Below are 27,834 nucleotides of genomic sequence, written 5' to 3'. Positions count from 1 at the left end.
TATATTTATGGAGTGCTTTACAGTAAACCTGAGACAAATGAAGCCAAATGATGTTGCATTAAAAATATATACACTGAGAATGAAATGAATTTCACTTAACCTTCCTTAGGCAGCACATGAAAAGATAACGGTGCGTGCTAAACAGACACAATTATATCGTTTTTCATTTCACTGACCTGAGACACATTTTGAACTGCATTTTGTGCTGAAACACTACAATGTGAATGTCTCGTAGTTTGGATTACTATTTAAAAAACATTGAACGTTAAAATAAAGAGCTAAGAAGAGCTTTTAAACCTCTACAAATTCCTTTTACGAGAAGCCCCATCTTGAAAGAATGTGTGGTTGTCCTTTGACTCTGGCCGTAACATGATTGAATTGATGACTGGAGCTGTCATGATTAAGTCTGAAAGCCACACTGATACTTCACATATTATTATTATTATTATCATTATTATTATTATTAATAATTAATAAGTGTTACTCTAAGTCACACTTCTTGTCCGGAGCGATAGAAAGTTAATGCAGACCAATAACGTTAGAGCTGAGCTTGAGACACGACGACTGCATACAAGGAAAGGAGTTTCTTTGTTTCCATTCACATTTTCCTCTTGAGAACACATTCGTATGAAATAAAGGAGAACGAGAAATTAAGAATTTGCTATAAATTTATTCGTAGGCATGCGGTGACATCTGCATCTACTGACACTTGACCTGCATCTTTTATTGCAGGAGCATAAACTTCTGTCCTGATTTAATTTTACTATATTTATTTGCGTAAGGCAAAACCTCAAATTCATAAGGGATGTGTCATTTTCTGCTAATCAAATTAGTAAGAATAGAATTGCTTACTGATTAAAGGTTCCTGTTTAAAGCAGCATTTCTGTTTTGAAATAGAAATGTTTCAGTCACATTTGTTTATTTAATCCGAAATGTTTTACCAACCAATCCACCAGTGATTTTGTGACCAAAATAAGTGACCTTGAGGTTGATTTTTTTTCTTTCTTACTTTTCAGTGTCAGACTATGCGGCTAAAATGTTTTATGTTTTTTTCTTTTCACCAGGAGTTGAAATAATATGGTGGATAGTGTAATCAAATGTTATTTCACTCACTGTACGAAGGATTCAGTGTTTCAGAAAGTTTATTATAACAATTTACAACTTGAGTGTACAAAATATTCTGAAACTGTAAAATGTAAAAATACATATTTGGCAACAACAAGACTTGGTTTTTAATAAAAAACAATTTATTTCTGTCTCGTTTTCTATTTGAAATACTGGTTTGGTTGGTTTCTTCATTAATCAAGGAGTTTATCAAAATCAGTGTCGCAGATTCTGCACAAGTGAATATAATTTTGTTGTTGCTTTGACAAACGTTACCTTAGTTAACAGCAGATCGATGGAGCAAAATGACATTTATTCCATGATTTTGAGGAGGCTAATATAAAACTTAAATATGACAAACAGTGGCAATTAGAAAAAATAAATGTGCATGTAAACAAACATGAAAAAAGTTTGAAAATCATAAATTTTCAAACACAGGAAAATGTAACATTTTATCACTGATGTCTTTCCATATTGATGCGTTTGTTTTGTTCTGCTGACTCAGAAATAGCAACAAAAAAAAAAAGCAATCAGCAGAAAACTATTAACAGAAAGACAACTTGCCAAGTTTCTGGATCCCAGATTTACATATGTTTTCTATAGTGGGTTAGACATTTTTTAACAACACACACACTTTGAAATCACGTGTGTCCTTATTTGAAAGTAGTTTCTGGTGTTGATTAAAATCATGAAGTACATTTCCCCCCGAGGCATGTTGGGCCACTGCCACTTTACAAAACATATTTTTTTCACCTTGCTGCTGCTCTAGGGAAGTGTTTCTCAATTCCAGTCCTCAGGAATATTTTAGATGTGTCTTTGTTCCAGAAAACCTGATTCAAATGATTGCATGACCTCTTCAGCAGCCGCCAAGCGCTGCAGAGGCCACTTAATCTCTCACAGATTCAAGCCAGGTGCGTGGCAGAAGGGAAACACCTAAAACAGCCAAGGCAGGGGGGCGCGAGGACCGGAGTTGAGAAACATTGCTCTAAGGCAAGCGATCTCAAACTCCGGTCCTCAAAGGCTGGTGTCTGGCAACTTTAGATATCTCTCTGCTTAAGCACACCTGGTTACAATATTGGGTCATTAGAAGAGCTCTGCAGAGACTGACTGTGATGCTAGTGATCCAGTTTGGCCTTTTAATTCAAGTGTGTAGGACAATGAACACATCTAAAAGCTGCAGGATGCCAGCTCTCACAAACTCCAATTTAAATCCACTGCTTTAAGGTAACTGGTAAAACTGAACGAAACCAGAAGATACAGAAAACAATACTCGCCTATTGGGAAACCCGATCAAGCATACCAGGTCATTTCTAGTTTTCAGAAACGGAAACAACACATTACTTTTCAGAAAATCAAGAATAAAACTTTAGATGTGGCAGCCTCTTCTTCTTCTTCTTTATGTCTGCTAACCGCAGATCACCCCTACATCCTCCTCATGAGAACAGTTGTGTTTCCCCACCTTTGACCTCTTGCATTCCAGCAGGGATCTTTCCTCACCCTCACACTCCACATCATCCAGCAGGATCCTGACCCTGCTGCTGGCCTCGCCCAGCGCGGCCCTCTTCATCACCGTCAGCGCAGTTGTGTATCCGAGCTGCCGACATACGACAGTACCTGCCTTCCTCGTGAACAGGTCATCACACACCGTCCCCCACTCTCCTCTGATGAAGATCTCCACCCTGCCTCGATCTGGCATGCTGTCTGCGCTCACAAGCCGCACAGAGCCAGAAGGAAGCCTTCCTCCTTTTCCTCGCTTGTTACCACGTCCTCGACCTTTTAGCCTTTTGTTGACTTGGTTGGTCTCTCCAGCACTTTGCGACTTTGCTCCAGGCCACAGTTTTTCATTCCGGACTTTAGGTAACGTGGTGCTGCTCACTGGTGTTTTCGGGGGCTTGTTGGCTGTCTGGCTTGTATAAGGTGCCCATGTTGTTGTCAGAGACTGAAATGTAGTAGGAGAAGGGAATTGTGGTGGGTTTAAAGGTGGGGAGGTGGCACTAGCAGGGTGTGTAGGTGTAGGAGGTCTCCAATGTCTTTTTGTTGAAGTTGTGCTGCTGATTGAGGTTTGAGAAATCCTAGAGCGGACTGGAGTCATGATGGTTGCACGATAACCTGAGGGAGAGACAGAATCACCCTCTTTATTTAAATGTAATTTAATATTGAGCTAAAGCTGACAGACGTTAACTTTTATAAAATCTTAACCATTGATGCAAAGCCACTCATAAAGGCAACACACATTGGGGGCAAAAGGCAAAAATATTCCCCTATTATTTTCCATTAAATAAACACTAGTAGGGTCAGATTGGTGCCAACACTCGTCCTTTCCAAAGTGGAAGAGCTTCTGATCCATCCTCAGAAGTCCAGAAATATGCTATTGCTTTATCTAAATCTGAACAATGAAAATTTTGAAGAAATTAGCTCTAAAGTGGTAAAGAATATGAACAGAGTTCTCTCTTGCCAGGACATTTAATACTTCACAAGAACTCAAGTACAGAATCATGGAGAAGTCCCACAGGTATGCCCACTTAAAATTCTGGACTCACAATTCCTAACACAATGACTACTGGGCAGCCCACAAGAGAAAACTTCTGCCCAGATAATGTGTAGAGAACAAGTTGCAAGAACTTCCAAAACTGGACTGCAGGAACACTCCAGGAGTCCCGGAAAGAGACAAAAATTGTACAGATGTCCAACCTCGGTACAACACACATGGATCAAATGATGGGGTCATGATCAGATCCGTGGAGAACATTGACATGATGAAGAAGTACAAACTACCACCAGGGAAAGAACTAAGAGACGCAGGACACCAAATGTTGAGGACAGACTTTGGACACCCCAGATGTAGGCCTTTCAGCCTATTGCATCCACTCTGTTAAAGGTGCTAACCGATGTGTATCATTTAACATGATGCACAACTGCACACCCAATATGAGTTTTCCTTTAGTCGTGAGCAATGTTGTTAGTAGTAAGCGTTAGCTAGAATGTGTGGCGACAGCATCCTGTTATCTATCTTCTGATGGATATCTTTGTAGTTTAAAATGCAACTACATCTGGATTAAAAACCTTATCAAATTTATATCAAATCACTTGACATTGACCAGTGCACATGATGAATAAGTAAGATATTATGTTACTTGATTCGATTTTAAACACTAGGTTAAAAATCCTTTAGTTTGGGAGATTTACAAGACAATATTCCGGCTTCCTCCCACAGTCCAAAAACAAGACTGTCGGGTTGATTGGTCTCTCTAAAATTCTCCTTAGGTGTGTGTGAATGGTTGTTTGTCCTGTGTGTCTCTGTGTTGCCCTGCGACGGACTAGTGACCTGTCCAGGGTGAACCCCGCCTCTCGCCTGCTGACCACAGGCAGCAGCACCACTCACTAGGGATAAGCAAGCAAGATAATGGTTGGATATTTATCTAAAATGGTTCTTCAAAGCTTGTCCTTTCCCTTAGCTTTTTAAAAAGTGGTCCTAATGAAACATTGTAAAGTGGAGAAATCAGTCTTTTTGCTTTAAATCAAGAGCTGCAGATATTAAGGGAACATTTAGCTCATCAGAGGCTTGTTAAAGCAACGCGACTGTGCAAATAAGTCAAGAGAAAAAGTAATGTTTGAGTTATTATTTTTCCATGATAGTATATCAATGACTCTGCATGTTCTTATTAGGATTATGAAAATGTTGTGTGATATGCTTGAATATGAAGTTGGTATTTGAATAATTTTTAAGTAGCAGTGATGTTTATCAACAATGCCGTGAGAAAGTATTCACCACTTTGCAAACATCTATCTTTACTTTTTTGACACATTTGAATAATCAAGCAAATTTTAGCAATAGATACAAAAGATCCTGAGTAACTATAAAATGCTATTTTCGAAAAAGGATTAAGTATAAAAAGCTATAAAAAATGACATGACTAAATATTCAAAAGATATTGTCGCCTAACTTTTCGATTGGGTTTACCAGCCTTGTTGTTGACAACAGCATCAAGCATTTGACGATGTTTTACATCTTTGTGAGAGATTTTTTTTTTTTTTGCCCACTCTGCCTTGCTGAATTGCTTCAATTCAGCCACAATGGAGGGTATTTGAGCATGAAAATGCCGGCTGTTCCCCGTTAGACCAAATTGTAATATTTCTGAGAGTGATGTTATTGTGAAGAGCTACAAACAGAAAACATTGACACAGACACACAAGGAGGATTGTCCGAGCTGAAGCTGAAGAAGAAACATTTATTCAAAATAAATTAGCCCCAGTACTTGATTTAAATTAGTGCAAATATCTGACATAAATAAGAATTTGTCCTGCAACAAAAACTTTTGTACCAGCCAAAGAGAAGCATGTTAGCAGGTTCAGTAACACTTTATTTGAAGGGGGGTGAATAAAACTGTCATGACACTGTCATAAACATGACATAACACCTGACATGAATATGAATAAGCCTTCATGAATATTTATGACTGCTGTCATGAAGCGTCATTTGGGAAATTATGACACTTTTAATACAAAGTTGACATTATTCAAAATGTCTTTGTTATGACAACTTGACATTAACCAAGAAATCATTACTGATTAAATTTTACCTTTAATAACATAAAGTTACCTAATTTYTAAAGTGCAATCAGAAATACTTTTATAACAAATTTATATCAGTAATGATTTCTTGGTTAATGTCAAGTTGTCATAACAAAGACATTTTGAATAATGTCAACTTTGTATTAGAAGTGTCATAATTTACAGAATGACGCTTTATGACAACAGTCATAAATATTTATGAAGGCTTTTTCATGTTCATGACAGGAGTTATGTCATGTTTATGACAGTGTTATGTCAGTCTTATTCACCCCCCTTCTAAGCAGGAATTGATGGCCACTTAACTTTCCTCTCTACTTGAGCCTTTGTGCAAATGTTTCAAGTTGGTATTTGAGCACCTATTAATATTAAAACAAAACCAAAGAACAACACAGTCTTAAACATTTGAGACTTCTGTGATTATTTTAAATAACTTACTTAATGTAATTTACTTTTTTGCCATTTAAACGTATAAATAATAGAGAAATTGTTTAACCTCGCAAAAAAGGTAAACATTGAAAAGCTGCATCGAAGAGTATACTGTATATAAAAAATTATTTCCAGTCATAATAATAATTTAATTTAGAATATCCGTAAAAGTAAACAAAATTAAATGCTCAGCACAATTTTAAATTCACTTTTTATACTAAAACCCCCCCATAGAGTAACTTAATTTGTACATATGAATCATTTTTATGGAAACATTTCTGGTTATATTCTGTATCAAGAGGGCAAAGTGAAGCGTAACTATTTGAAAACAGGTTCAGACATAAATGGCAAAGGTCCTGCCAAGTCTTCAGAAGGTGTTTCTTCAGATGGAGGATTTGCCTGATTTCACATTCCCGGATCTTAGCACCTTCTTAATTCCGAAAATTTCATGGCATCCAGGAGAGACACACTAACATCATATCCTTTGAGACATAGAGTGAGCTGACAAACTGTTTAACTTTATTGTTCCCAAGCCAACCATTAACTTCTCTAAAGGTGTGCATCAGAAATCAAACTCAGGTTTGCCCTCCCAAGAACCACACAGGTGGGTTTGAAGGTGAATGTAGCCAAATGAGAAGTGCTTTATGGACTTTTTCTTCAATGCTCTTTGTTTTTGTGCATGAAATTTAACAATTTTTTGAACAGTTTGGACAGAAAAGTACTTGCAAACCCATCAGCGAAAGTGATATTTTTTTTAATCAAAGAATGTACCTGGACTTCAAAAATTCTGGAGTCATTTTTGCTTTAGATTGTGTTGTATCAATTATCACTATGAACTGAGCTTTCAAAGTTAAAATTCAAGTTTTCTCATTGACAATTTGTACAACTGATTGCTGACCGTGAGAAAAGAGTTCAAGATTATTATTTTTTTTGCTGTATTTCTTACTTTTATCAAGAACCACCTGAAGAAGCACCAAAGAACATTTTGCCTCTCTCAGAGAAACTAAAATGGTGTACTGAAACACAAGATCCGCTATAGGATCTGTTCTCCTTTCCATATCACAAAATTATCTGTTATCTATTGCATATTCAAAAAGTCCTACAGAAAGTAAAAATCACCCTGCAAAATCTAAATCTTGTCAAAATGTTCACTAAGACACATAGACATATTCTTAGACTAAATAATAAAACAATTCTTATTAGATAAAACCCTATTAAGCAAAAAAAAAAAAAAAAAGCTAATATATTTGATCTTTTAGAACCCTGAAGCTGAAAAACCAAGAGCACAGTGTTGTCTAACACAGCAACCGTCTCCTCTGTCAGGTCGATATTCAACAAGATGCCAAGCACATCACAGTCTGGGTGTTGATTGAAAGGAATCCTTTGTAAAGTCGCCTTCAGAGTCACAATTCACTCGGTCATTGAACTACTATTGAACTGCGATAGCATAAAGCAAGAACATAGTGCAGCACTGAAAAGCACCAGTGTTAATACGAGCTCCCTGTCCTCGCACTTCGGTGTGAAATACTCTGTGTGTGGGTTTAGAAGATGTGTTAACAGCTGAGCCAGAATGTGAATAGGCAGTGGAGCTAGGATGATAAGCAGGTGCACCAGCAGGCCTACCAGTGGACGGCGTTGTGACAGGGATTGTTGCGCCCCTCTGGACAGAAGTCGGTTTTACTGTTGTGGTCGACGTAGTCTTTATCGGTGCAGACTGCGTCGTCTTTCTTTCTGCTGCTCCTGTTGGCTGCGGTCGAGCTATTTTCCCTTTTGTTTGTCTTGTTGGCATCGGAGGTTTTCTTATAATTATTGGTCTCCGTATTGTCTGTTTTTTCGTAGTTGTGGATTTCGGAGTGGTCGTGGTGGGAAGAGGTGTCGTGGTTGGTTTCTTGTTGACGACAAACTCTGAAAACGGAGACGAAAAAGCTTTTTTAACAATACAAATCTGGACTTTCACAATTAATGTAAGGTATTCTTTTCTGTCTTCAAGCTATAAGCATATTAGTGACAACTTGAATTATAGCAAATTGCTCTGTGAGTAATTTGCTTGAGAGACAGCATTATCTTCCTGTGAATCATGCAAACTTTTCAAAGTCTATTCTCAAAGGCTGGATCAGTCTGGTCCTTAGCTTAGTTTGGTTCTGACTGGTGTATAAAAAGCCTGATCCATCTTCCAAAAGCCTCCACTTAGAGTCCTTCAATTGTACCATTAGGTTAAAATAGGTTAGGAAGTTAAATGGATTGTTTTGTTGCTCTGTGCTGTACTGACCCCCTGCTCAACCTTGCCATGTAACTCTCCCACGGTCTCAAAAGATGAGGTCATTTGGACCCCACAAGCTTTTAGCTGTTTGTGCAGTCACTAACCCCATGTGTGCCTCTACAAGGTTTTTTTTGTGTGTGGTTTCGGGAACTGACAGGCTGAGACAACCCCTCAGCTTCCCTGCTGTTCGACCCTGACATTTGTCGTGCTCCTCCTGAGTTTTGCGCTAAGATCGAGGGGGGGGTTAAAGAAGCAAACACAGTTTTAGAGAAGTGTGGACTAACTAGCTTTTGTCATATTTTGAATGCAAAGCTAAACGTGCTTCAGGCTACTGAAACGTAAAAACAATGTTGCAACTATCCCCTCCATTACATACCCTCTCTGGGGTAGAAATGAATGAGTTTTCCCTTTATCTTCACAGGCAGAGGCTTGATGCTGCATTTTCCAGGTGGTGCTCGTCTGCATAGTCAAAAGAATAAGAAAACATGAAGTAGAGCAGAGAAGACAATTTAAATTCCTGTATATTTTCAATCAAGCCACAGTCATTGCGTGGCATCTGCATGTTTTGTGACGATGGCTGCATCGCAAATGAATCAGTTCTACAGATAAATGACCAGAGGAGATAAATTAGCAGTTGCAAATCATGTTTCTGCAGAGAAATCCATTAGCATAGAAACAGCCTAACCTTGCCAAGAGACTCATGTTAGGTTAACTTCACACTATAACGGACCTATAAATGTGGACGTTATTTCTGGGTTTTTTGGGGGGGGGGGTTTTGCATTGTTGACAAAAGCATTGTTTTCTGCTAAAAGTCATAAATTAAGATATATTGTACCTCAGAACAATTTGACAATGACTAAGAATCCAATTAACCTTAAAAATAACAGAACTTACTGTATGTTCTGGGTTACAAACTTTTTTAAGAGCTCATGTAGAACTTAAAAATGTATTTCATATGTTATAGTGAGGAAAATGTAACAGCTCGTGTCTTATTACATTTGCATTGTAATACATTTACTGTACTTGATAAAGTTTTAAAAAAGAACATTAAATAAAGGACTAATGGGAGTATAGTTGCTCTATCTTGCTACCTGGAAGGATCCACTATTTTATAGATGACTCCAGATCTGGCTGTGGCACTTGGGACTCCTGTGGATAAGAAGTATAGTTCTCCTGGAAAATGTACAGAGGAAAAGAGGAGGGATTACAGGCGCACATAGGAGAAAAGACGAAAGGAACCAGATGGAAAACAGCAAGAGAACAGGATCGGAAGAAAAAAAACAAATCATATACTTTAAGTGTAGACGAAAGAAAGCCCAATATCATAAAAGCAATAACATTATTGCTCAAGTCACATACAAACAATACAAGTTCCAAAAATATCAGTTTGAAAATGCATTCATGTTTTGCTGCGTCTTTAAATCTCCCACTTTCAAGAGCTTCGTAAAAAAGAAAATGGAAAAAGTAGCAGCGTGTGCAACATTTTACCTCATTAATCAGCAGCTGATAATTCAAAACAGACTTTACAATAAACCTCTCCTTTCTCATCAGAAACAAGGCACAGCATGTTCTATCCTATGTGTGGGTTCAAGGACCTTTTTTCCCTGAAAATAAATTGACTTTTTCTGTGTACGATTCATAAATGATTAACAATAATTAAAATAATAAATACCAGAGAATATTCGCACACAAAATCATTACCTGCTTCGTCTTCAGCAAAGGAGATTATGTATCTATAGTAACTGTTGATGAGTTTGGGAAATTTGCAGGTCTGGTCTCTTCCCATGCAGATCTCATTATACTGCCATTCACCTGTAGCCTCGTTCTCCTTCAAAGACATTAGACGTCTAAACACAAAGGGAGACATTTAAATACGGTCAGAAGGCAAAATAGTTTCTAAGACTGTCAACAGAGTCCAGCAAAATCTACATCAAATACAGCCGAGTTATGAAAGCTGTCTTTTTCTCATCATTGTATGTGGATGTAAGAGAAATATCCACATGAATACTTGACGAGAAATAAATACTCCCATAAATGAAGAAATCAACTATTAGCTCTAGAAAGGTGCTCCCTAAATAAAATGTATTTGTTCAAAAATTTATTTCTTACATTTTAACAACACAACAGTCATAATCATTGCTACAGTTTTAACATGACACTTTTCTTTGCTCGGCATGTTCAGTGTTGTCTGAATGTGTCCAGATAGTGGAAAAACATTTATAAAGTCTTTACAACTTTGAAAATTTTAATAAAAGATTTTAACATCTACCCGCTCATGAAATCTCCAAAGATGTAAAGTCCATTCAGGTTGGGCATCTCGCAACCTCTATAGACGTATCCGCCTGTCACTGATTTCCCCAGTTTATGGGGGTAGTCAAAGATGGGCAAAACATCATCTGCAAAATGAGAGATACAGATCAAATGCATACCACATTACAAAACACTTTTTTTTTTACTTTTTAAGTCTTCATTTTATGCTTTTCTATTGTCCTTTGAACAATGCAGAGTAACTCACCCAGAGATGAGTTCTGGCAGAGCTTGCGGTCATAACAGCTGAAGCCTTCTTTGGCCCTCCATCCATAGTTTCCTCCTTCAAATAAAAAGGTTCTCAGAGTCTCAGAGATTTACAGGCAAATCAGTTTTCTTTCCAAATGTTAACAAGTCAAATCATCGCAAATATTTAGGAACAGAAAAGTCCTTCTAAGGTTTTTAAGCAAAACTGCTGTTCAAAACACAGAAGCAAAAACTATTTTCTTCAGTCCATAGTGTACAATGTGTAAATGAGGTTGAAATGTGAAAAGATGAAAACATAAAGATGTGTATTGTTTAAAAAAAAAAAATTAATCTCTGTCTGCACTTTGACTAGGAAGGACAAAGACATGCTAATCTAAATAGAAGTTTCTTGTGTTCATTTTATGAGATTTTTTTTTGTTGCTTTTTCTGGATTGAAAAATGTTACTAGGTCTTTACACTACACAAACTTTTGCTGTTCCATTATTTTTGCAAAAATAAAGCATGGCTATTTTCAGCTTCTGCACACATTCAACATAAAGGACTTCAATGAAAAAAAACAGGATCCTGTAACCTCCTACCTTTAACAATGAGGTCTATCTCTTCGTATTTATTCTGGCCAACATCACCACAAAACATCCTGCCTCTGCCTGCGCCTGTAGCAGGGTCACCGCGGTCAATGGAGCATCGCCACATGTTGCGAACTCCATAGGCATAAATCTCTGCAAAGAAATAAACCCGACAGGATAGTTGCACACTTTCTTATGGGCTGGATGAAAAAATAAAATAAAATAAAAATATATATCTAGAAAGCCTAACTAGGCATCTCTGGAAAAAGAAAACAGAAGCTGCTTTGCTCATGTAAAATAAGGTGTCATATATCTTAGCTAAAATCTGAGTCTGATATTCTAGAAAATGTTTTCTATTTCAGATTCGATCAGAATTGAAAGGATTTACCAGGCCTTGCTCCCTGCTCCCCTACAAATGGATTGTCAGAGGGAATGGTGTATGGAGTGCTTTCATCAATGTTGTCGACGTCAATGCGGAGCACTTTGCCAAGAAGTGCTGATCTGTCAATTACAAAGAAAGAACAACAGATTGATATACAGGCCAAGACGATACGTTTCTCTTTCTATGATTAATGCTAAAATTGTTCACATTTTTCCTATCAGTCTCACAATATTTTCTGTTTTAAATCATCTCCTTTGTTTTTCTCTACTTTCCAGCCTTCATCCTGAGTAGTAATATTTAGTTTTTTGTCACAACTTTCCAGGTTTTCTACACTCATTGTCTACTTCTCTTTTTCTGTCTGCACACCAGTGTAGAGTTAATAGACCTAATAAAGTAATCTATGTCCTGTTCCTAGAGGAACTTAAAGATGATCAACAATAATGTTGTCTGCAAACCCAAAAAAAAGGATACTTAATAATTCATTTTAATTTTCAGGATTAACATTGTGACGAAAGCTTCATTAGTAAAAGTGAAATAAAAATGACCACTCTTGTCCAGTCAGAGTCACTTTGTGGATTTAAGTGAAAATGTCTTAGTGAAATTATACCAACTTGTTCTGTGAATTGCCAAACTTTCCAAATGGGTCTCCAGCTCGTCCGCCGTCTCCAATAAAAATGTAGAGATATCCGTCATGGCCAAAAAGCAGCTGCCCACCATTGTGGTTAGAAGCTGGCTCCACCACCTCCAGGATCATTCTGTATGAGGTGGCACATGAAAATGACAAATATGCTTCTCCTTTTAAGATAAACACGTAGATGAAATGTTAAGTTTGTACCTCTCAGAGGAATGATCGAGCTGGTTATCATCGTGGTCTGAGAGTGTAAACTCGCTGATTCTTATTCTCTCTTCCTTCTTCGCAGACACTGAGTAGTAAACATATGCTTTTCTGACTGTGGTGAACCTGAGAATAGAAGCAATGCTCTGTCTTATTTCTCAGTGTTGCAAAAAATACAAATAAAAAATGACAGTGTTTCATAACTTTTATGAAGAACTAGAAGTAAGAACCTTGGATGCAAGGCAATGCAGAGGAATCCCCTCTCATCCCCGGTCCATCGAGACGTGAGCACAGCCTTGGTGAGGTTGAGGAAAGGACGGTCGATCCTGGAGCCATTAGCCAAATACACCCACACATAACCCAGCTGCTCTGCAACAAAGAAGCGATGGCTCCCGTCGTCTGCATGGATCATGGCCACGGGGTTGCGGAGACCATTGGCAACTTCCTGCAGGCACACTTCCAGACAGCCTGTAGAATCCTCCCGTACTAATCCGAGGTTAGCGTTCAGTTCTGTTGACGGAAGAAACTGCGTATTACCGGTTTCATATTGAGGGATAATTAATCACGTAGATTAGGGCTAATACATTAACCCACACCTGCATCTGTTAAAACATTTGGGTAGCAATACTGTTTGTCCTTGAGCTCCAGAAAGTCACAGAAACGTCTGCGGTCCTCCTCTATTGCGGCAGTCAAGTTTGCAAACTGTTGTGGGTTCCCCTTGTCCTCCAGGAGCAAGCTGAGTGTGTATCGACAGTCCCGCCAGTAGTCTGAGCAGTAATCTCCACAAAGCCCTGGCAGAAACCTCATTGGTGTGTTGGCATCCTCAGCATCATATAGGTGGGCAGCATATGGAGAACACTCCTGAAAAAGGAAATTAGAACCCATTAGTCGTTTGTGGAAATTCAGGTTATTAGTCTTATTATTTGCTTCATCTCATAAGTGGAGATTATAAACTGCCTGAATCCCATAAACAGTGTTGTAGAAATACTGCCAGGGCTTCTCTGTGCTATACTGTTAAGTGGTCAGGTCAAGGTTATATACAGCTACAGCATAAATGAATGCAAGGCAGGTCCACTTTGTTATTAAGTCACAACCACACTGTCCACACCCAGAATGGTGAGGAAATTCAGTGGCACGACACGCGAACCACTGGACATGTGACACCGTCACACAGGATGAAGCCCGAAAGGGAAAATCTGAACCAGGACAACAAATATAGGAATGTTGACAAGGAAATTACTTTCAAATAGCTCGTTCTAATATGGGCTCTAAAGTGAACAGGTAGTCATTGGTAAAACTGTTTCTGCAAAAGCAATAAAGAAAAAAGTTATACTGCAATAGATTACATTGGTGTGTAGATTGTAAGTCATCCAGGACGTGACAGTCCGACGTACTTAAGTGGAAGAAAATTGAACTTCTTCTGTTGTATCTTGAAGACATTACATCTCTCATGCAAAACATTTTGAAGAGACAGTAGAAGTCCAGTTGCATTTAGGGTGAATATTTATTTATTTATTTATTTTATTTCTTTTATTTAACTAGGTAAACCCTGTTGAGATCTAGATCTCATTTTCAAGAGGGACCTGGGATATTATTACAGTTCATTTTACAGTTTGTGCAGATATGAATACAAGGTTGAAATTAGCTTCTTCCACTCAGTGGTCAGGGACGGCCTTGGAAAAAACTAAGTAAAGCTGCTCTGCTGGTTTGAATGCAAGTTTCCGTTTGAGTTTGAACATCTGATCAAGATGTCTCCCTCTCGATGGAAGTTTTTGTGGCTACACTGACTTCTCATTTGACATGAACATACTAAACATTATAACCATTGATGTGCAGTGAAGGAATGGAAACATCATCACTGTTGGGCCCCGTATGACTATAAAGCAGAAATCATATAGACCAAAAACAAAAAAGTAATCAGATGCAGGTATAATCTAACTGACTCCAGTGTGACAGCACAAATGCCTACACAACAGACACATGCAGCTGGTGCATCAAGTTGTATTTGTCCCCAGAAATATGTAATTAAAAATCCTCATCATCTCAGATTCTGGGATTTGAAAACCAGACTGAAAAACCTTTTTCATCTAAAATGATATATTTGGAGATAATGAGGTCAACTAATGATACATCAGAGATGATACACTTAACAGAAAGTGTCAGAGATGCAATATTATGTTTACCAAGACATTGTTGCTGACTACAATGCCCGTCTGCTGCCAGACAGACTGCACAGGTGTGCAACAGTAAAAGAGATGTTATTGTTGCCTTTGTTAGGGAAGATGAGGCAAATCTAGACACGTTGCTCTCCTGGTGTGTGTTTCTTCACCCAGTAACACGGACTACCTCAATTTCTCCCCCCAACACTGGCATTCATACCTTGGTCAATAAATATCAAGTTACCCAGATAAAACTGTAAAAACAGTAGAACAACATTCTGAGGGGTGAACAGTATTAAAACTGAAAAAAAAAAGTTGTTTCTAGCATATGATCAATACTTTTAAACCCTTAACTGCATTAGTTCAGAAAAAAAGTTTAATATGTTTGATATATTGCAGGGTGAAGTTGCAGCCCAATACTCTCATTATAAAACTCCAACTTTTCAACCATGGTTCAGTCCAAAGAAACGAATAATAGATTTATATCACAATATTCAGGACTTTCTTTCTCTGTTTGGGTCATTGTAGTAGGTCAGTAATACCAGGTTTCTCAAACAGAGAACCTGTGTATTGCGGGTTAAACCCAGCTGAAAGCTCAGGCCTTTATAGTAATTTGACAACCAATTGGTGCTTTCTTTTTTATCTCAAACCACCAAAGACTATTTTTATACCAAACACTCTAAAAAAAAAAAAAAAAATGAAACCGTATTGAAAGCAAAACTATGACCAGCTTATTTTGAGCTGGTCATAGTCAACTCATTTCCTCTTAGCATTCCTCCAATTAAAGTTTTATAACCTAACTTAAAATAAAATCACTTCTTAACCTTATAAATTTACACCCCTCAGTGGCAAGCCAACACTAAAACCTTACTAACAGGAGTAAACTCATAGACACTTTGCAGCACTGTCATTACACGCACAACCCAGCCTGCCCTGCCTGGAAAGAACTACTCTGGGCTATAATTTCCATAGCGGTAGAACCTATATTTTAGGATTTGGTGATTTGTCACTGCTTTTACATAGAATATGCTACGCTAAACTTCAAGAGAGACGTGTATTTAGTATTTTCATAGCATTGTGGTACTTCCCCCCCCCAAAAAAAATATGAAAACGTAAACCATTTTGTTTATGTTACTCATGATATTTAACAAAAATATATTAGCCTGCTCAGTTTATCTGTAAAGGCTACAGCAAATTGGTGCCGCACCTATCACTCAATTTCCACACAAAGGCTGCACGTAGCTAGCATCTGGGCTGCAAAGTCAGCACGTAATTATGTAATCAGTGAGGGGAGTGAACTTCAAGGCTCATTCCAGTGATGGGGAGGCTGGGCTTTAGTGCCAGGATGTGTTTAAGATTAGGGAAAGTAAAACATACGGAAATAGAAATGGTTAGTGGATGAAATAATTTTCCAAACAAAGACGTAGGATTATCACACTAACTTCTAAAATTAGAAATACATTTCAGGCTGTAAGTGTGAGTCATAACTGTAATGAAAAAAAAAAAAAGTGCAAGTAAAAATAAGTGCTGGAGGCAGTTGTTGAACTTGGTTTGTGATGTTTTCAATGTGCTTTTTTTTTAGGTTTTAATTTATTTCCCAGACAATTTTTTTTTTTTCACTTTTTCAAGAAAATGAAAACAAAACAAATGAGCGCCAGAGAACAGATGTTCCTAAATTATGCTAGGCAGAATGTTTTGGAAGTATGAGAAGTGAGTGGGGATAGTGTGCAAAAGGTCAAGAGCTCGTTTTGGTTTTCCCCTTTGATGGCGTTTCTGCATTTAAGCAAAAATCACAAATATGTAGAACACAACAACCTCATACATACAAAAAGAATCACATACAAAATGATCATTAAGACATGTCAAATAATTGCAAAGATGCATGAAGATACTGTCCTCTTACCTGGCAGAGGATGTTGAGTATATATTTACCACATTTCGCTGAACCCCAAGTGTCAAAATTTTCCATAATCAAGTCATACTTCCTTGATATCTCTTCATCCTTCTGCAAATCGCAGCATCCAAACTTTGTATAATCTGTGCAGAAGACTAATGGCTGCTGAGGCCCAAATGGAGGTTTGTAATCCAAGCATTGTGGGTGACAGCTGCCCCTCCAGACCTGGAGGAGCAGCATCAGGATGAGGAGTAGATATGCAGGGAAACCTGTGCACTGCAAGTTCTTCTGATGGACCAAATCATTGGAATATAGAGTCATGCTGTCACTCTGTTCAGGATCGTCTTTCCCTTCACCCGGAAAGTAAATAAATAACCAATGCAGCTTTGATGTGAAAACACACCGGTCTCCAACAGGATCTATGGAACACAAATGAGACAGTTAAAGTTATTGGTTAGTTATTTGGTGGATCTCAATGTAGAACCTCCATAGTCAGTGACTGTCTAATCTTATGATTGAATGTTTTAATGAATGATGGGTCTGATTCTATTAGCTTTGAATTAAAGGAGGCTGATATTTGATAGTTTGTTTGTTCGAGTAGCCTAATTAGTGGCTCAGTTAAAGTCCAGAGCTAAATTTCACTAAGATTATGCACTGGGACCTTAAACGGAGTGTTCATTCTCCTAAGACCTCCTGATTTTGCAAAGTGGGATGGCCAATCTTCTGACAGGGATGTGACTGACCCACAGCCAGTCATCACAAACAACTGATGGTAGCCGTTGCATCAAAAGATGGTAAAGTCATTTTTTAGGGGGTAATTACCTATTCACAAAAGATCAAGTTGGATCATAAACTCACTATTTTCCTGCAACAAATTAAGTCATCATTTGAACTTCCAGTTTTAATATAACGCAGTTTACTTTGTCTGATGTACAACTTGTTTTACTGATCTGAAACTTTTAAGAATGTGGTTGCATATCACAATGTTTCACCTTTTATTTTAGCAGTCTTTACTAGCAAAAACATTAAAGATGAGAAACTAACCAAACCAGTTTAGTTCAAGATTACAGACATTTGCTGAATTTCAAATATTGGATGCAAACTTATTATTATTCATTTGACATATAAACTAATTTTTAAGCAGTTCATGTGATGTGTGAACTTACACAGCTGGTCTCTAGAAGCGTGAAAGGTTGAAAACACACTAGCCCAGCGTCATAGCTGTCTGCAAGGGGAACCTCAGAGGGCACACAGTGGGTTACATCATCAACGCACAAAACTCAGAGAGTTTCCCAATTTCATGTGCAAATGTCATAGAATATTTTCAGCTTGGACAGCAAAGTCACCTGTGGATCACAACACAAATCATGCAGTAGCTGAATTCAAGAGTGCATTGCATCTCAGTCAGTTCTCACACACTTAAACCACAGCATAACACTGAATCTTTCAAAAAATAAATAAATAAAGGATACAAAACTTCAAGGAAGGCTTTACAAAATAGAGTTTCACCTTCGTCCAAGGTTTCAGAAAAATATTTACTCCCAGACCGAGGTCACCTTGAGACTCTCCCTATGTTTGCTCTGGACGCTCTCACTTGCAGCAGTGAGTGAAAGCCATGCACAGGGAGAGACAGCAGAAAAAGTGTGAGAGAGGCTCTTTCATTTCCACATGGAGCCACGCTGCAGCCTTGGCTGAAAGCCTTCCCACTGTGCGTCCTCACTCCTCCTCTTCCTCCTCCTTTCTCTCTCTTCGTTGGCTTTTTAGCTCCCCTCACAAAGACATTCCTTCCCGTCGCATGTGGCACATATAGCCCTGGAGTTGCAACTTTTCATCTTTCCTCCCTTTGAGCTCCCCCTCACAACCTTCTGCATTCCCACACCTCCTCTCTGTCTGCGCCGCCTCCAGACAGACTCATGCCGCTGTATGTTTGTGTGTATTTATGTATGTGTGCGTGTGCGTGTGTGTGTGTGTAGGCACTGCTCTGTGTGTATGCGTGTGGTCAGATGAATCAGGACGTGTGCTGGAAGTGAAGTCCAATGGATTCTCCAGGCACAATTCCAAACCTGAATCTTATTTTAAAGAGAACAGCTAGCCAACGTTTGCATCCAGAGCTACATTTGCGCTCCATCTGCATCGCCCTCTTGCTCCAGTAATGAAAAACGTCTAACAGTATCAAAACAAAATGTAAAGACAGTTAAGTATTTTGAATTGATTTATTTTTTTCTTTAGATATTCTGCTTTTGGAAACTATTGTCTGGCCTGTTGTGGAGCAGACACATAACACTTGCAAGTAACTTTATGGAAGTGGATCAGTATAGAAGACAATCAATGGCCATTTTTGCAGCAGAAGTAAGTAACTTTGCAGGCTGAAACATACAAGGACACATTAATAGCAGCAAGCTTTTGAGGGAGTTAATCCACTTGAAATGTTGAGAAAGAAAAAACAGCTTCTAATTTGTTAAAAAAAAAAATCTGAGTCTGATCACAATAAGCAGCTGGAGAAAGTGATCAAATCATGAGCCATCCACAATTGTTGGCATCCTGGGTACAAATATTAGCAAAAATAAAACATTGCAGAACTCCTGGCTTTTGACAACGTTATAATAAGGAAGAGTGTTGTAGAATATTTAAAGTGCTTTTTTTAAATTTCTTGTACGCATGCACTGTGTCATATTCAATAACAAATAAAAGTTAAGTTTAAATTTTAAAATGTGCTAACTTGTGTGGAGGTTGTACTTTTCCCAGACATACAAATGCCAAAAATCAAACAAACATCCCCACATCTACAAATATGTCTCTCCTACCCACGCACACACACACACACACACGCACACACACACACACACACACACACACACACACACACACACACACACACACACACACACACACACATACATGCACAAAAGCATTAACAAAACATTACATGGATCCACTCTAAAAGCTTTTAGGCTCTTGATTTATGTGACATAAAAGGCTTCCTTCTTCATTGTTTCATTTATTCATGAAATTTAAAACGTTACATCGTTAGGGAAATGAATTAATAAAGTTAATCAAATCAGTTTTCTCCAAAAGTAAATATTCATGTGAACATCACCTCTTGATTTTCTTGAGGTTGATGAACTGATGCAGTCTAATGAGCGTCTGGCATAAGGGCTTTTGTGCAAGTATAAATATCACACTACCATCTGTTGCTCAGTATTTCAGGTCATGGAGTGTCTGTTGTCTGGCTGGCTGCCAGACAGTTTCTCACTCAGAACCGACAGGAACAAAACATCATGTGCAGTGTTGCACTCTTTATTATGTCACGTCAGTCAAAATGAACTATCCTTAGGCGTGCCTAATAGTATTTCCCTCTAAAACTAATCATTCTCATTTCCCTGCTTGAGCAATTTGCAAACGAAAATGTTGAACTAGTTGTCAAAATGTAAGAAATGTATCCATTTCTTAATCATTCCTTCCTGAAAAAATGTCTCCCAGAATGAACAATTTCTATTGAGTGAACTTCAGCTTTCACTGATGATGCCGTTTACTGCTGAGCACAACTTCAGCCGAAGAGAGTTTCTTATGTATGCACCAAAAATAAAACTATGTACTTTACTTTTGCACAATTCTTTACCAGGTTAGATTTAGGGTTAAGAAGGTTTGCAAGAGTCACCACCCAAGAGGAAAAGGAAAACAAAAATCAAAGCTTGCATATTGCATGCTGAAAATGTGAAAGCAAAGACGATGCAAGAAAAGACAAGCACCTCATAATTAAAGTAAATTTCAGTCTTCTGAAATGAAACTTAATATGTATTTTGTTGCAAAGTGTACCAATAGAAGTGTGAAGTGTGAACCTTTATTGGGATAAATTTAGTCGTGATGACATGACGTGGAACTGGATTAGGTTTTGGGGGTGTGACGTTCAGACGTGGCTCTGCAGGTTTTCTGGGATAAATACACAGCTTAGAGAATGAGATTATGTTTTTTTAAGGATTAAAGGGCCAAAAACCATTCCTGTACCACAGCGCTTCATGTCTGCATAGCCTGTTTGTTCCAAATGTACACCCTGGATTACCGTGATCATTCCTTCATCCGATACTCTTTGTAGGCAGTGTAACAGAGTTCCAGCACTTGCATGGAAATAAATCTTGCAGATTTTTAGTTAATATTAAATGAGCTAAAGTGAGCCCATTCAAACATCTGCTGCTGTTCAGTTTGAATTTTCAGAAATCCTAGGTCTTTTCTGAAACTGTAAATAGTTTACATCCGCAGACTTGATTAGAGCTTTGGCAGGAAGCTTGAAAGTATCTTCTGCAGACAGCATTTAAACTTGGCTTTTAAAGTGTGCTAATCTTTAGAATGAGTAAGGGTGAGTCATTCTTTACTGGAAAGACAACCACACACACACACACACACACACACACACACACACACACACACACACACACACACACACACACACACACACACACACACACACACGTACACACACATGCACACGCAGACACACATGTTTGTCTGTCTATCTTTGCGGGGACTTTCCATTGACTTCCATTCATTTCTACAGCCTGACCATAATCATCACATACTTAACCATAACGCTTACCCTAACCAAAACTCAATTCAATGTACATGACATACATGACACCCTCACCCACACACACATGTAGTATGTCTTTCTATCGTCGTCGCATTGACTTCCATTCATTCTTCATTTATTTCTATAGCCTAACCCTCACCCTTACCCTATATCAAACCATTACCAGTCAATCCCAAATTCAATTCACACTTTAGTCCTAAACCTAAAACATAAACAAAAAACTGCACTTCTTCTTACGGACTTGACCCTTGTGCTCCATAAAAAGCAGTGAGTGTTCACAATGTAAGTATCTGTTGGAAAAATGGTCTTTACAAGCTGGAAAACGCACACGCACACATCTGTGGTGACAGTCACCAAATGTGTTTTGTCTCAGTCTTCTTTTCTTGAGTGAAATCACAAAATCCCTTTTTCTCTGACTCATCCTGAGAAAGGTCAGCAACTCACAACAATGATCATTCATGCTGTTTAAGCCTTTTATACTGCACATTGTGTAATATGTGTTTAAAGCATGTTGTATTTGAAAGTGATTATGTTTGTTTTTTAAATTCATCCACAGTTGAAGAGAGTTATTTCTATAATTAGCACATTGGCAGCTCATATTACCAGTGAAGCATGACCTATCGCGACCACAAGGGGGACCCCAAGAGCATTTCTTTTCTTTTTGCCGCATAAAAAATGATTTCTACACAATCAAATATATATTATTGTAAAATAAATCCCAACTTGTGTGTTTTTGTTAAAATAATCACATAGAAATCATTGCTTGAAAAAAATAAATATTTTCCACTTATTGGGCCCTGAATGGCCCGCTAAGAAGCTGCTTAGTTTGCTATGCCTTGTGATGACCCTGTTGGTGAATGAAATGACTATCTACATTAAATTATAATCCATGTATTAAAAAATCTTATTCAGGCTGAGCTATAGTTGTGTCCGTTTACCAAGAAGTTGACACGAGCATGACACACATGAGCCTTCATAGAGGGATTGTGAAAATGCCAGTGTTCGGTGATTTGCTCTGCAAGAGCACCTTCCAAATAGCCCAGCTTGTGTGAACGGTGGCGCATGCAATCAGACAATGAGGCAGTGTTTGAGGCCGGGCCACGTCCCCTCGCACCCGATTCAATGCGCCAACTATAAACGTAGCTTCAATCTTCTGATACAGGAGATAAATAAGACATGAAATCTCTAAAGTAATGTCTGTGTGTGTTTGTTTGGGCATTAGTGCTCAGGAGTGTGTTGAGTTTGTGTGTTTGAATGACCCATTTGTCTGTGTGTTTGAGGATCCTTCATTCCCCCAAAGACAATCATGCCTGGCAGAACTCCAGATGGAATGTCTGGGAGAGCCTGAAGTGTTAACACACACACGAATACACATTTATTACACCCACAGAGAAGTCATGTGAATTCAGACTTGCCACTTATTGCATAACTCAAAAAATGTGTGAGCCCCATTCACACAAGGTAATGAGCATTTCATTTAAAGCCCACTGCAACATTTCCGTAAATATCTTCACCTGAAATATATTATTTTTACTATTTCTGTGGGGACTTGAGGGGTAGTGACACTATGCGGTCGATGTGGCTTTGGCTCAGAGAAAAGATAAGATTTTGTTAATGAGTCAGTCAATAAATGGATCCTTGACCTCTTTGACCCACACTTCAAAGTCTAATTCAGCAACATTTTCAGCCCCACGGTGACCCCAGAGTCTTTCGCTGTCAATTTAACCTTTAAGATAAAATCATAAACTGATAAGACAAAATCATAAACTTAATGTGTATGACTGATTAAAAGTGACAAAGAAAAGTAGACAGAAGTCTCCATATTTTGATTACATTGACATCCACTTTACATGTCGGTGAGTTGGACTAAACAAAACAGAATTTATTAGCTTTTTCAAAACATACCTTTGTACAGTGCACCATCTCCATCAAAAATTTCATCACACTGCTTTTGTCAGTTATTAATTATATGCAAGATTATAAATGATCATTCTCAGAATATTTCTGCTGCAGAATGCTTTTATTCATTTTTCCCCCCAAGTAAATACACTGATTTAAAAATCTCCTACTGTGCATTTAAGAAATTCAAAGTGACTTATTTTGTGTTTTTATGTGAGATGTCCTGTGGTTGGTTCATGGTGAATTTTCTTTTTTATATAATGGAGCAGTGGTCATAATGATTATATAATCACATTCCTATTCAATATTTGGGTGACATTAGAATTAAACCCTGTCATTTCACATCTTTGAAATTATTCACTGTTAATCAATCCTTTGAAACTGTCCGGACACGAGGAAACGGCCAGTTACACAACTCTCTGTTCATGTAGCCATGACTAGTGATAATAACTCACTATGCTGTCAGGTGCAATTTCCTTGACTCAAGTTGTATTCTGACTTCTCTTCAGGAAGCAGGAGTAGGAATTTCATTTTATTCTTTTTTTTCAGAGGGTGAGTGAAAAATGTCCCTTGCCAGACAAACCACTTTTTAACAATCACTGGAAACTGCAGGCACTAACTGCACCTGCAGTTGCAAAATGGGGTTAGGAAAGTCATAATTTGCACATTTATATAAGGTATGGTATTCTCATGCACAGTGGTGGGAAGTAACGAAGTACAAGTACTTTGTTACTGTACTTAAGTACAATTTTCGTATATCTGTACTTTACTTAAGTAGATTTAATAATGAATACTTTATACTTTTACTCCACTACATTTTACAGTAAGTATCTGTACTTTCTACTTCACTACATTTCTACAAAACTGTCGGTTACTTGTTACGTCCAAGTCGCGTTGCGCTTTTTTTCCGTTAAAATGTGAAGTTGAGGGATTTAAGGTGGCGCCGTAAAATCCAAGCATAACGTGACTTAGTGTCTGTTGTCACCCATCGCCTCCACCTTTACTCGCACACGGAGCTCCAAGACATGCGCAGTGGTTTCCTCTGAGCGGGAGAAGATGTCTGCCTAATGTCAGTTATATAATAGCGCTGCATAAATCATAAGATATGGCGACATGTAAATTCAGCAGCGCTTCGCTTTCACAGACGGTGGGACTTCGTCCAACTWTTAGCGTCACTTGGAAGGAAAGCTTAAAGAAAGGTAAGATCTGTGGACGTGATGCTAGCTAAGCTAGCTGTTCAGACACATGTTGCATCTGCGATGAAAAAAAGTTGTCACTCATGCACTGAATTATTGTGTGGAGGTGTTGACTGAGGTGTGTATATATGGGACAACGCTGTGACCAAAGTGCAATATAGTAATATGACATTCAGGAACGATCTGATTCTTCTGGACGGATCTTTACTAAGGTTGATAGGACAGAAGCCTCACTGAGAGCCGTTCTGTGTTATTGTAATGCTCTGCGTACACTGCAGTAGCTATTATTTAATTTCATTAAAATACATTTATATTTAATTGGCGAATAAATAAAACAAGAATGTAAGAACGCAGAGCATGCTCATTGCTCTTTGTTTTCGTCACCTGTCATGGTGGCAGACGTTGCAGCAGGAGGGAGGATGAGAACAGTCACGGTGCTCCTTCTGCTTGGTTACTTCTTGCTTATTGTGCCTTGGACAGTGTTCATAGTTGAGCGTTGCTGACCGTTAATTGCTATGTTTAATGGAGCAGACAGTTATGGTTTCTGACATTGGCAATATGGGCAATTGCCCAGGGCGTTATCTTTTTAGGGATGGCAGGAGACCTCTGCGGATTGTGGCACAGAGATGAAAGCAAAACAGAATGAAGAAGAGTTTGAATTGATACTGGTTAAATTTATTTCAGCTCTAATTATTTAATATCTAGGTGTTTTTATGGGAATGTGAATCTTTCAGATCAATTTGACAAGCAATTTTGATAGGTAAACTTAATTTTATTGTGTCACGTAGCGCAGGGTGCTGGTCTTGACCTTGATTTGGTCTTGGGTTTGGTGGTCTAGACTACAACTCTGCTATGTGGCTCCTTGGTTCCATGTCCTTCCCTGCCAATTGGATTTCTTTCAAAATAAATGCCACTAGGTGCAAAAAAAGTGAAATTCATGCTATGTTAGGACAGGAGACAAGATGTTTCCATTGCTGAAATTGTGATGCATAGAATCAAATATCTAAGTCTAAACTATGTTACAGAGTAAACACAATAAAAACATGCTTTATCTGTGGCATTGTTCATTAAAATGACACATTACTGATGTATTAAAATTAAATACGATCGGTACGCTTAATGATATTAGCGATTAGGTAATGCATTCAGCAAGTACTTTTACTTTTAATACTTAAGAATTTTTTATTTTTAAAAGCCAGTACTTTTTTACTTTTACTTAAGTAAAATGTTAATGTGGTACTTTTACTTGAGTACATTTTTGTCTGTGTATTTGTACTTTTACTTAAAGTAAATTTTTTGAGTACTTTCTCCACCACTGCTCATGCATGAATATGGACTAGAAAAAGTCTGTATTCACTCTTGAAGTTTTTAAAGGCACAATTATATATGAACTGATTGTTTTTGTTTTTTGGAGGGTAAATGGTGATATCAGGATAGGGGATTTTGTTGTTGAAAGTCAGTGAATGAACAAATCCAAAGCATCATACTCTCTCAGATTCTTGGTCATCTTTATTATTTAAGTAGGAAGACCAACTGAGGTCCTACTACTTAAATAATAAAAGCACGGAAGGAGCAATATACATTTCTCTAATAAAATGTACGGATGACGACCAACGTATAAACAAAAAATATATCTAAATGAAAACGGGAATAAATTTGTGAGTATTTGAAGAGTTTGCCCATCAAAGTAAAGAGGCGGAAAGATATCTTACAGCTGGGAATAGGCTGCAATATAAGCAACTTAAATACTGAAGGTGACCTATTTCAATTATTTCCTCTGAACAGTGACGTGCTTCTGTTTTTTACATCATGCCATTGCTCTTTTTTCCATAGAGATCCATTTCTTGTGAGGATTTTGTGTAATACTTTATGACCGTGCTGCTGCATAACCCTGTTTGCATGAGTACACTCTTAGAAGCTATGCATCCCCTCTATTATTTAGGTGTATTTTGAATGTAACTTTAAGTCATGAAAGATTAACCCTTATTCTCACGAAACAGATCACAGCAAAGTGAAAAAGAAAAGAAAAAACAAACTACAAGATTGTACTGTTGTTGTAAGACAGCCAAAAGAGGTCCTGCTTACAATTTCCCACAAGTCATGTGGGCACAGCAAACATAAAAGAACGCTTTTTATGTGGCATAAAGCTTTTCCTCAGTAGAGACAGAGAACATGGTCAGTGTTCATTTAAAGATGGATGAAGCTACAGACAGTAGTTGAAGAAAACCTTTACAATAAGAGCTAGCCTTCAACAAGATGTTGAATGCCTAAATAAATATTTAATAGTTTAATCTTGTTGACAAAGGCAGTAAAAATAAGCCAACTGAAAAAAAAACGAGACAATAAGTTCGCTCTCAATAAATGCAACTCCATTTCCTGTGTCCTTTTGCCTTTTTGTGCTCTTTACTTTTCTTCCCTCACTGTTCTTCTTATTACATCCTTAAAGTTCAAATTATAACCCTTTCAATTTCCTTCCCTGTCATCCTGACGAACAGTAGTCTGTGATGACAACTTTTCTTCAGATATCTTCCTCACACCACCTCGGACTCTTCCTCTGTCTCCTCTAATTCATCATCATTCTTCAGTTCCATTTTCCCCTCTCATCGGATGTCCTTCTCACATTGAGCTGGTAGGATGAGTGCTTCCTGTTTTTGTAATTTTAGGGGTTTTTTTTCTAACTCTCATTGTTGAAGAGTAAACATCAGTCACTGACCTTTGCCTCCAAATATGAATGTTCTCATTTGCATGCATTTGTTTGTGTCCCTTCTGAGGCACCGTAGCCTAATCCTTGCAGGGTTACGGGAGCTGGTGTCATTGGGCAAGAAGCGGGGTACACCTGGACAGGTTGCCAGCCCGTATTATAGAGCTCCTATAATAAGATTTTACATCCACATATTCTCATAAAGTCATTAACCGTTAATCGCAATGAAGTGCATACGCATTTGAGACATCGTATGTCTTATGTTGCACGTAATTTGAGGACATGACACAATATGGATGGGATGCTCTAGAGGTGCGTTACAGCTCATTAATCTGAGATGATCAACAGAGTACTGGTCAAACTGAAAGTGAAACGCTTTCATCTGTTGAAAAACTAAAATGCATCCTTGATAACGGTACTCATTTCAAAGATTCTGGTTGTATATCACAAAAACAGTGCATAAAGTGTGTTCACTTCTCGTCTAGCACAAAGTTCTCTCAATATTAATATAAACTGGTTTGGCTTTTTTCAGTCACCGTTCACAGCTGATGCTTGGACATTAGGGTTGAATCTGAGTAGGAACATTTCGCATTTAAATCAGATTCTTGTAACTATTGAGTTGGGTCATCTTAACATCTCTATGCAAAAGATCTGACAACATTTATGTTCCTCTGATGGTTTCCCTGCGGTACTGAAGGCAAAGTGCTTCTCGACAAAAGAGTTCATCTGATTAACCGAGCA

The 27,834-nt window shown here is 38.1% G+C and overlaps 1 protein-coding gene across 1 annotated transcript; it reads right to left on the bottom strand.

Annotated features, from left to right (window-relative positions):
• Window positions 1–1,124: 1,124 nt before the first annotated feature.
• Window positions 1,125–18,605, bottom strand: LOC103474512 (HHIP-like protein 1). The gene is made up of 16 exons (XM_008425552.2): window positions 18,222–18,605; window positions 17,879–18,058; window positions 16,722–17,131; window positions 13,256–13,520; window positions 12,890–13,169; window positions 12,660–12,785; window positions 12,436–12,579; window positions 11,831–11,943; window positions 11,455–11,595; window positions 10,878–10,952; window positions 10,632–10,758; window positions 10,064–10,209; window positions 9,454–9,535; window positions 8,739–8,821; window positions 7,726–8,007; window positions 1,125–3,213 (listed from the first exon to the last, which is right to left on the bottom strand). Exons 3-16 carry the CDS (start codon window positions 17,031–17,033, stop codon window positions 2,510–2,512), a joined length of 2,880 nt encoding a protein of 959 aa, XP_008423774.1. The 5' UTR covers window positions 17,034–17,131; window positions 17,879–18,058; window positions 18,222–18,605; the 3' UTR covers window positions 1,125–2,509.
• Window positions 18,606–27,834: the final 9,229 nt, after the last annotated feature.

The sequence above is a fragment of the Poecilia reticulata genome, linkage group LG13, assembly GCF_000633615.1.
Source record: "Poecilia reticulata strain Guanapo linkage group LG13, Guppy_female_1.0+MT, whole genome shotgun sequence".
NCBI lineage: Eukaryota > Metazoa > Chordata > Actinopteri > Cyprinodontiformes > Poeciliidae > Poecilia > Poecilia reticulata.
Note: the sequence above shows the minus strand (reverse complement) of the source record. Positions and strands in the feature narration are given on the sequence as shown.

What these genes read in the sequence shown, in the direction of transcription:
- LOC103474512 (XM_008425552.2), bottom strand. Translation starts at nt 17,033, where the DNA reads ATGACTCTATATTCCAATGATTTGGTCCATCAGAAGAACTTGCAGTGC. An exon ending in CTCGATCATTCCTCTGAGAG is followed by an intron (nt 12,580 to 12,659) that starts GTACAAACTTAA and finishes CACCTCATACAG; the next exon opens with AATGATCCTGGAGGTGGTGG. An exon ending in TCATTTCTACCCCAGAGAGG is followed by an intron (nt 8,008 to 8,738) that starts GTATGTAATGGA and finishes CTCCGTTTTCAG; the next exon opens with AGTTTGTCGTCAACAAGAAA.